We start from the raw sequence: 10,006 nt of genomic DNA on the forward strand, positions 1-10,006 counted from the left end.
CAACGACTCCCTAGCCCCCTAAAGCGCTCTTTGGTTCAGTCCACTCTTTGGTTGAATCCGTGGTGGAGCAGCAGCCGTGAGGTGACAGACCGCTGAGGTGAGGGCGCCCTCTCCTCGTGTCGTGACATCTGTCACCAGTGATTCTCACTCTGCGATCCTGGGCTCGCCTGGGCGGTGCCATTCAGTTTGTAGGGCTGACAGGGTACGGTACCACTGGACGTGGCACAGTCACCTCTACGTTTAAAAGATTAGCATCTCGGGGTTCTTTCGTGTAGCGCGCACTACAAGCGGAATAATCACTTGGCGCTTTACGCATCTGCCATTGTGCGTTTTGGTAATAAATCATATTGCACAGAGAGAGTGGGACAAGGACATCACACAGAAAAGGGGGAGCTCTAATCGACAGAGAAGCATGGAGAGGGAGGACCGCCAATGAGCAACCCCGGGGTGTACAATAAGGCAGTGCAGGTACAGAGTGGGTGAAAAACGAGCCACATTCCGATGCAGACGCGCATCACCGTTATCGGTCTGTCCAGCACACGCCTGACTGACGTACCCTGGCGCCCGTGCACAGAGCTGGTGTGCTGGGAGGGGGCTCTTGGAGTCGGTTCACATGCAACGACGGCACACCCCGCCCCCACAATTACAGGTAAACGCAAGAGAAAGCATCCCCTTCACACTGCAAGCGTTGGGAAAAGCAGCCCTGAGAGGGCGTGAGCGCACTGCCACCTTGGCAGGAAGAGAGAATACCCTTGAAACGGAGGCGCGAGGGGGCGTGGCGGCTGCGCAGGTAGCGGTGGTTAAACATGGGGAAGGGACTGCGGGCACAGGGGGGTGCACTGGTCACCTTGTGTTGCTCTCATTTCACATTTCAAAGCACAGATACACATTTAATACACACGAGAATGCAGTATATAGCGAGACATAGCTATAGGGAGGGATGGACAGGCAGGCACATGTACTAGATAATAGAAGGATAGACAACAATATTAATGGACCGATATTTTGATATAGGTTAATGTGCAAATGTTCACATGAAATAGTAATAGGTAAATGGACACATAGGTAAATGGGTAGTGATAGACTGGCAGACAGATTGTTTCCATATATCACTAAAGCACCCCTCGGTTTCTCTCACCCAGACCCACGCACGGTGGCCAGCGCTGCCATGGCCAGTGTGCCCTGCAGAGGTTGCGCAGGACGCGCAGGTAGGTTGTATGTACAGACACGTACCCCATATTTCCTGCCCCTGGCCGTCACCGCGATCCGCTCTTTATTCCCAGCCACGGAATTCATGGTGCTGCTGCGTTCCTCACGAGGCGCCCCTCACATCCACAGTACCCCCCAAAAAATCAACCAAATCCAACGAGGAGCCGCTCGGCTGCGCAGGGTGCCAGTGCCCGAGCCGTGCGCAGACCCACCGGGAGCACAGGGCAGCAGTGCGCACAGGTGGGGTTCACATTCTCCCCGGGGTATCCCCGGTCCTGCACCCCCGGAGCTGTCACAGCGCCCCCCGACGGAGAGACCGTGGCCGCTCGCTGTTGGGCTCACACACGCCCCCCATGGGAGAGGAGGTCCAGAGAGGGGTGCACGGCGCGGCCAGGCTCCCTTTGCCAGCGGCGCTCCGCTCCCCTGCAGCCGGGATTGTAACTGAGTTAAGAGCAGGGAGCCCTCCCCGCCCACAGCGCTCTCTCACACGGGGATCCGGCCGGGGAGGAGCCTGAGCCGAGGCAGCCACTCCGAGCAACGCACGGGCAGGGCCCGGGGCAGCCGGCTATTAAAGGGGCTGCCGCCGCCGCTGCGCTGCGCTCCTCCAGCCCGACGGAGACTGGTCTGCACTGCACGGGGATGCGCACTGGGGATCCGGGGCTACTGTCCTGCGGAGGGGGACCGCTGCTTGGAACTCAGGGGATAGGCAGAGACCCTCAGGGTACCTGCTACAGGGCAGAGGACGGGGATCCAAAGGTGAAGTAAGGATGCCGTGGGCCCCCTGTGCAACCAAGGAAAATGACCCCTTTGACTTTTGTGTGGTGTAGTAAAATATAGCGATGGGCCTCTTAGGGATCTGGGCCCTGGTGCCACTGCACCTGCGGCACCAACGTAGGTGCACTCCGCGGATCGTCTGTGGATATCCTTTGTATTTCAGGGCAGTGTAGCCTGCGTTTCTCAGGGGCCAAACACCGCTCTCTTCGCCCAGTAGGCACTGGGGGGCGGGGTACTGTGCACCTGGTGCTTCCGAAGGTCATGCCTCACACCCGCTGCAGACTTGGCATGGCCATAGATAGCTTGTAGCTATTGAGGCCAGGGATACTGAGGGCAAGACATGGCTGGAGGGCCACGGCCAATGTCAGCTCACATAGGCACAGGTGCAGGAGGGCAGGGGCGGACCCTTCGCAATGGGAAGGACCGTCGCCCCCCAGCTAAGCCAGGAGCTGAAAGATAAAACCATATTTCTTTATCGTTTTATCTTTCAGCTGCTGATTCAGACAGCAGCATGTGAAGGGAGTGGCGGGGCTGGGCCACGGGAGTGGGGAGAAGGGAGGAGGAGAGAGTGCACCTAAGTGCTCATGTATATTTGGCCGGGGGTCTCAGGCCGGCTAAACACATATGTGCACTTAGGTTTCTCCAGCCAGCTGTTTTGAACAGCCAGGCTGGAGTAACTGCACAGACACCAGGCCAGCGTCTGAGTGGCATTTCAAGCTGCTCAGACCAATCCTGACGCTGCTTTCACACTAGATTTACCATGAAAGCAGCATCAGGATTGCTGGGGAGCCTGTGCTCGTGTCCCAGTGAATGCTGAGACACCAGAAGAAGAGGACTGAGGAGGCAGGTGGTGGCGGCGACGGGAAGAGGTACGTTTTTAAAAATGATTTTATATTCCCCCCACCCTAACCCTGCCCCCGCCCACCCCTCCCATTGAAATTTGCGGCAACCGCTGCTGCAGGCCAGGCTCAGCAGGTTAATTCTGAGTACAGGGCAAATGGTTTGTCGGAGGCCCCACAGTCTACCCAGGGTCAGGTGGATACTGCAGTAGAGCACCTCCAAAGGGTACTGGTCACAGGGCTTGGCATTGGCTATGCCATTTTCTAAATACCTGCCAGGCACAGCTGGAGGGCATAGACGGCAAACACTAAGGTTAGAAGCAAGGGGCGTGCACAGGATGTCATCAAAGTTCACTCTACATGCCACCATTTACTCTGTGTATGTGTGTGGGAGTGCTGACAGGTCAAGCAAAGCAGACATGACTACTACTTCAACCAATGGGGCAGAGCTACATTTAGAGCCAATAAAAGAAAATAGAGTGATAAATTGCACGTTTAAACATATTGGTCAAACCCGACACAATTACAACACATTTTAATACATTTTGACAACATTCATATGCTACTGACAATTCATTAAAAAAGGGGATGAGTGATTTGACAACTAAAAAAGCAGCTTCTGCACATTTCATTGCAAAGCACTTTGGAACTAGTTTTCACAAAGTTAGTTCCCGAAGATGATCCTTTTTGGCAATGCTCCAAAAAATTCCTTGTATGAAATGACAATGAGCGCATGAGATATTTTTAATTCCATCTTTAGAAAGATGCTTCTGTTTGAGTGTTGACCAAAGGTACATTTTGCCGTTTGCTCATCAGGACACTGTAGCATATACTTGTTTGCGGCCACACATATGCTTGTCTCAGAATATTGAGCTTGCACCTGATTTCGTAATGTAGGACTGCCAAGTCTCAGATTTGATTCCGAATGCATCTACCGTTCCACCTGAGATAGAATAAGTGAGTAATGACCAATGGCGATAATATCACCTGTTGATTACTCTGTCAGGAATCTGCTATCCCAAATCAAAATAAAATTGTTGTTGTTAGAACCCCCACATTGAGCAGTTCTCATACAAGATGACCGAGCTACATCCATGCACAAAGCCACCAGCCCTGGAAAATTAGCAAACATACATAATTCCCTTGAAATAACTGCCATGAATGGTGTTCTAACATGCAAAGGGTAGAACTATTTCTTCCACCTCCAGAAAACATAGAATGTATGGCTGATGGGCAATGTACTGCAAAGAGATCATCTCAACAGAAACACAAATAGCTCTTCTTAATAGCTTGTGTTACAATAGCAACCATGTTTTTGGTTCTGCTCTTAGGCCCCAGTACATATATTGTCAAATCCACAAAAATATCAATGCATTTTCTTTAAAAAAATCCTGCAAGGACAATGCACTTTGTAAAATGCAACATTTGTTTAAAATGTGTCCAAAATTCCTTAGAGAAGAATGAACATATTCTCTACAATGGTTTTTACTAAATGTCTATCCTAATTATAGCAATTAGCCTGACCTGGGCAGAGAAAGGAACACGCTTAAATGAAGCACAAGAGAGATACCAGGCAGGCAACATGGCTACCAGTTTGTTATTCTAACTCTGCAACAAGTAGTGCACAAAGTAGGGTTTTCATTGTGCAGTGCTTTTGTGTTTCTAACCTATTGTGCTCAATATCAGAGTTATGCTGCTAATTGCAGATTCAGGCTTAGCTTTATAACAGAATAATGTTTCAGAAGCGCTTGCTGTCAAATTGCATTAGTATGAAGAGGCAGGACACACCGATAAAAGACCTACGTGAGGGCAATGCAGGTGTACTGCCTCTGCATAGACACTATTTTGTAGAAAAAACACATAAGGCATATGTCAAAGCACATTCTATACACTCTACAGTACACTTTGAGAAAGTGAGCCTCCGAATAGGTCAGGCATCTGACACCTGAGCTGTCCCTCAGGTGACAGTGCTCCATCCCCAAAGGACAAGCACCACAACCCATCTTTTCTGCTCGATTGCTTCAGAAATTGATGAAAGCCCTGCAATTAGTGCCTGAGGACACATACTAAATATATTGAAAACCTGTAAGTGCAAAATAGGAGTTGAATTTTTACTTCTAAAGCGCAATGAGCAACCTAAGGCACCTTAGCACAGAAATGACTAACAATATCTGAAAAGATATGAAGAGAATCAGTAAAAATAGATGAATGTTAACAACTTTCCAAACCACAGAATGGCCCCCCATTTTGCGCAGGCCAAGACAGAGTGCATTTCAAATAGAGAAAGCAACAAAAAAGAACAAACATGCCCACATCCAATTGAGCCTTTCTAAATCAGTAGACTGATAGCAGGAGGGAAGAAGCAAAATAAAGGGATCACTCAGACTTGGAAGCAAATACATAAGCAGCATAGGACCTGGTTCGTAATAGACTCCATGGGTAATGCAAAGCAACCTTTAATGGACCCTTCTAGAGACTGGCAACTAGTGCAGCTTAAAGCAAGCCTTGGATAACCTCCTACATTTCCTGATATTCATGAGAAGTCACATTGCCATATTGGGAACGCTTTGAAGCTGACCCAGGAAAGCCAACATAGTAAGAACTGGCATAGGTCAGTGAGGCATGAGCACAATGAATTGGCTGGAAATGCCATCACTGTAATCTTGTCTGACGTCATTTGTTACATCCACAGGTAAGTCTCGGTGCCTAAATCAGATGTTAAATTCACTCAACTGAACAAGCCATCCAGAGTGGCATTTGGCACCTGTGTACGGTCCATATATGATGGGGGAATGGGCATGGCAGATATCTGCTTTTATACTACTGGGCCTCATAACTCCTGACCGTAAATGACTGGCTGAGTGGTGGAGGACAGGGCCCTGTATTTCGACTCGAGGTAGCCAAAATGGGGCAAGATCAAATACTTCACATGCCCTATGGATGCCCACTGCCATTGGACTCTGCCAGACATCACGAGAATGGTTTCAGGACATGATATTTGGCCCTCAAATGGATGAGCTGAGTCAGAACGTTCACCCTCGAACCCCTCAATGGGCAGGCACATGGTTACACCTCACTCCCCATCTTGAAGAGCTCAGGGGATGGGGCCTCATTGGAATCTCTATAGTAGGAGACATATGGCAAGGATCCCATTAAAAAACCTTCGTGGACCTCCAAAGTGAATATTCCTTACACAAATCCCAGTTCTACTGATACTTATAGCAGTGACAAGCCCTCCAGCCTCAATACACACTACTGCAATCCGCACTAGAGTACATCCCCTTCAACATACACATTCTTATAGGCTTCATAGGAAAGGGCGCATTTCCTGGATATACAAATCACTAGTTAATAACTCTCTCAATTCCCTTAAAGACAAATGGGGACAATGGGTGGGCCCCTACAACAAACTGGTCTGGAGGGAAACTTGTATGTCTCCGAGAGTACTGGCGATACTATCCAGACTTCGACTTATCAATTAACTTTTCATACATGACCTATCTTACACTCTTGCACTTGTGCAGGCCAATAAATTGCCTGCACTCTTCTGCTGTCAGTGTCAACAGGCAGAGGCCCACTTCTGTCATGTCACATGGGAATGTCCCATTATTCAGAGCTATTGGCAAAGAGCGTTTGCGAAGATCTCAGAATTGGTGGGGGATGATATTGAACGCCGCCCCCAAGGATAGCCCCACTGGGTTTTGTGGAAGACTATGCTGGACAAGATGCTGGTGCTCCCCATCCCTCTGACACGGGTCGGCTGCAGTGATGCAATAGATTTGAATGCCTCACTTATAGAGCCAACCTACGAATCCCTAGATTGTCTAAGAAAACACACCAGGGTCTGAGGAATATGGTTATATAACTATGGCCTAGATTGAACAGTGCTGTAAATTGCTTGTGCTGAAATGTGGCAATATTCACAATTACCAGTCTTAAACTTGACACTTTATTGTAAAAGACAATACAATTGAATACAGTTTTCATTGTAAAATAATAAAAGTTACCCAGCTAGCATATAGTAGTTGGTGCTTTTAAAGATGTTTAGTAAATTAGTGAGCTAGAACGTATGGCCAATTTTAGTGACTGCTAGCAAAAGAAACATGAGCCTATAGTTAGCTATGCACTGCAGTTCATGTTTGATTTATTAAAAAGGAATGTAATGATCTTTTTTGATCCACTAGTGAAAGTGCCAGATGAAAACAGGTGTTTAGGACCAGAGTTACACGCTTAATACGTTTTATTGCTATGTTCTGCATGGATTTGAATAGAAAATGAGTAAGAGATAGGTTTCTTAAGCATTCAATTGTAATTGATGGGTTGGACAGAAGTGTGTGAATGCAGTCTGGCCTATGTTTCAAGTATTGCAGTGTGTGAATATGGTTGCAACTGATGTAATCTATGATAAACAAGTGTGTAGCTATGCTTAGACATGGGTGTAGGAGAGACGTGTAAGGATAGACATGGCCTCACAAGCCAATACCTGGCATCTGTGAGAGGTCTGTGTATAAACAGCTCAACCACATAGAATATATGGCTAAGAAAGTGCACAGAGATGGCTGGAGCTACCCTTGAGTGGTGCAAACTCAGGTACTCTGGCAGGCATGATGCCCAAGAGTGCTTTCAATCAACCCCAAAACAGCTCGTGTGGACGGAAAAAAACATATTAACTTCTCAGTACAACAGGGCTGTGGCGCCCACAATACACTTTGCTGAATGCAACACGAATCTGGGATCAGGAAACTGTACAGGCTTTGGAGGGTTGAGGCATTAACTAAAAGCATTGTTAAAACCTAATGGCAGAATATATACTTTTTATTTTCAGTTTTTCTTTAAATACTGCCTGCTGGCTTCAAATCATTTAGAAAATAAAACAAAGCAACGTTTCTGTCAGATACAGACTTGGGCCCTCTCAATGGCTAGGTAAGTGCTATACAAGTGAATATACAGTATAATATCACTGCCTCTCTTTATTACATTCTAATAGAATCTTGCATTTTTTGCCTTTTCTTTAAGGTAAAGTGTGGTGAAGTACCTTGCTGTCTATTTTTATATGTGGCGGCATGTGATAACTGGGCCTTTCATCCTTGTTGATATATCCCAGGTGCTTTAAGTAGCCCACCATGGCCACAATTACAAGTTGTACAGTGCTTACAGGGTGAAAACCTCGAACCAGTATTTACCAGTAACGCCCACCAGTACTGCACAGTTACTAGTTAAACCTCACAGAAAGGAGAATTACTGTACTCACCCAGATTTATCGTTGGTATTCCCTTTTCCTTGGTGTCTGCAGGTGATAAAAGTGTGCAGGAGGTTGTGGTAAAAATGTGTGGGGGCTCTTGTGAGGGTGGAGGCAGGGGATCATGGAGCTGAAGGAAGTAGTGGAGAATGTTGGCTGGCATGGGAGACCATGTAATGCTCACCTGTGTCTTGTCTGAGGTTTGAGCAGGAGACACAGAAAAGGTCCGGCCTCAATGCAGCTTTTTCCCAAAGTGATTTTACCTTTTGGATTTTCCTGTCTGTAAAATCGCATTTGGTGTTCCTGCACACAGTAAATCCGAGTACAGGAACACTGGACCTCTTTTAAACTGGAATTCCACTCGGTAGAGTTCCCAATCAGGCCTACGTCTTCTATGGGCATCTTGCAAGTGGGCTGATTAGATAGAGAACGGCAATACCATGAAGCACAAGTAGCACTGAAAAACAAAGCCTTCTCTACCTGCAAATGGCTTTTGGATGGCCTCCGTTGAAGTGTGCAGGCTCTATTGAAAACCACATTCCAAAACTTTAAAATTTTACAGTAACAGTTGCTATACTTTTTGTCAAAAAAACTGTTGCTGAACAGATAATACAGATCTTCAGGTTCCTCCGGTTGAATGGAACGAAGAGAGGTGTCCTATGATGTGGATCCAAAGGAGAAGAGACATCAAAATAAGAAAAAACCTTCTGACAAGGATGACTTCTACCTGAAAGAAATGTACAAGTATGCAATTGGTTAATCGGCATATCTAAAGGTTGCTTGGAAGCTAGCATATGGCTTTAATTGATGGAGTAATTCAAGGCTTCATGGTTACTACAACTACAATGTATTGTTTTTGAGAGGTAAAATAAGGATATTTTTCAGCTGAGCCCCAGAGAGTGTTCTTCTAATGGAAACTTAAATAAAGAGGTTTGTACTAGGTACAGTATGATTGTATATTGCTAAAATAATATATATGTTTATACTCTTGTTTTATCTTAAACACTAAGGCCCTCATTATGACTTCGGCGATCTTTTTCTTAGACCGCCGCAGTTGCCCCCCACATGACCACCATATTATGGCTGCTAGCTGCTCTCTGCCACTATTTGGCGGGAAAGCCACCAGCAGCCATACTGGCGGTTGTTGGTCTAGAGGAGCTTGCTGGTTCGCCACCGCCACATCAACACAACACCGACTTCCGTATTACTACATTGTAGACGGTGTGGCGGTGTTGTGTTGGCGGGGCACAGTCGATGGAGCAAGCTCCATGGACCAAGTTCCCTCCTGGACGGCCACCGTGACCACCAGGTAAGGTGATCGACCAACAGGGGGGTGTTGAGTGTTGTGTGCGTGAATGGGAGTGTGTGTGAATGGTGGGGGATGGGGGTGTTGTGTGTGTTTGTGTGTGTGTGTGTGCAAGTGTCTGTGTGCCTGTGTGACTGCATGTATGTGGGGGGTGGGGGGACTGTTGTGGCCATGTGTGCGTGTATGAGTAAACGTGGATGTATGCATGTATGTATGTGTGGTGTGTGCGTGTATATATGCAAGTGTGGTGTGTGCATGCGTGGATGGGGGTTAGAGGGGTACAGAATGGGGATTGAGGGGTGGGGGCTTCTGATAGGGTCAGTGGGGCACCTACATGGAGGGGGGTGTTGGGGAGTCCTGTAATAGCAACAGGAATGAGCATTTCTGTCGGCAGTATCCTTACCACCAGGAATTTTGTGGAGGGGCTGCCACCGCGGAATACCTGGCGGTAAGGATTCTCAAAATACCACAGGCAGTGTTAAGTGGACCGCCGGGTCGAAGGTGGTCAACCTTCAGCCAGGCGGTCCTACTCCTTTGGCAGTATGGGTGGTGAACTGGCTGCAATGGAGCCAGTTCACTACCATTGTCATAATTTGGTGGTCCTGCACTGCCATGCTGTTGGCGGTCTGGCTGCCACCA

At 47.6% G+C, this 10,006-nt stretch overlaps 1 protein-coding gene across 1 annotated transcript in view; it reads right to left on the reverse strand.

The window, feature by feature from the left end:
* KIF26B (kinesin family member 26B) overlaps nt 1-1,652 on the reverse strand; it is a 577,552-nt gene extending 575,900 nt beyond the window's left edge. Inside the window, exon 1 of the mRNA XM_069234446.1 lies at nt 1,234-1,652. Coding sequence (XP_069090547.1) covers nt 1,234-1,296 — 63 coding nt within the window. The 5' untranslated portion in view covers nt 1,297-1,652. The remainder of the gene's footprint in view (nt 1-1,233) is intronic.
* Between the last annotated feature and the right edge of the window lie 8,354 nt (nt 1,653-10,006).

Source organism: Pleurodeles waltl, chromosome 5, assembly GCF_031143425.1.
Source record: "Pleurodeles waltl isolate 20211129_DDA chromosome 5, aPleWal1.hap1.20221129, whole genome shotgun sequence".
NCBI lineage: Eukaryota > Metazoa > Chordata > Amphibia > Caudata > Salamandridae > Pleurodeles > Pleurodeles waltl.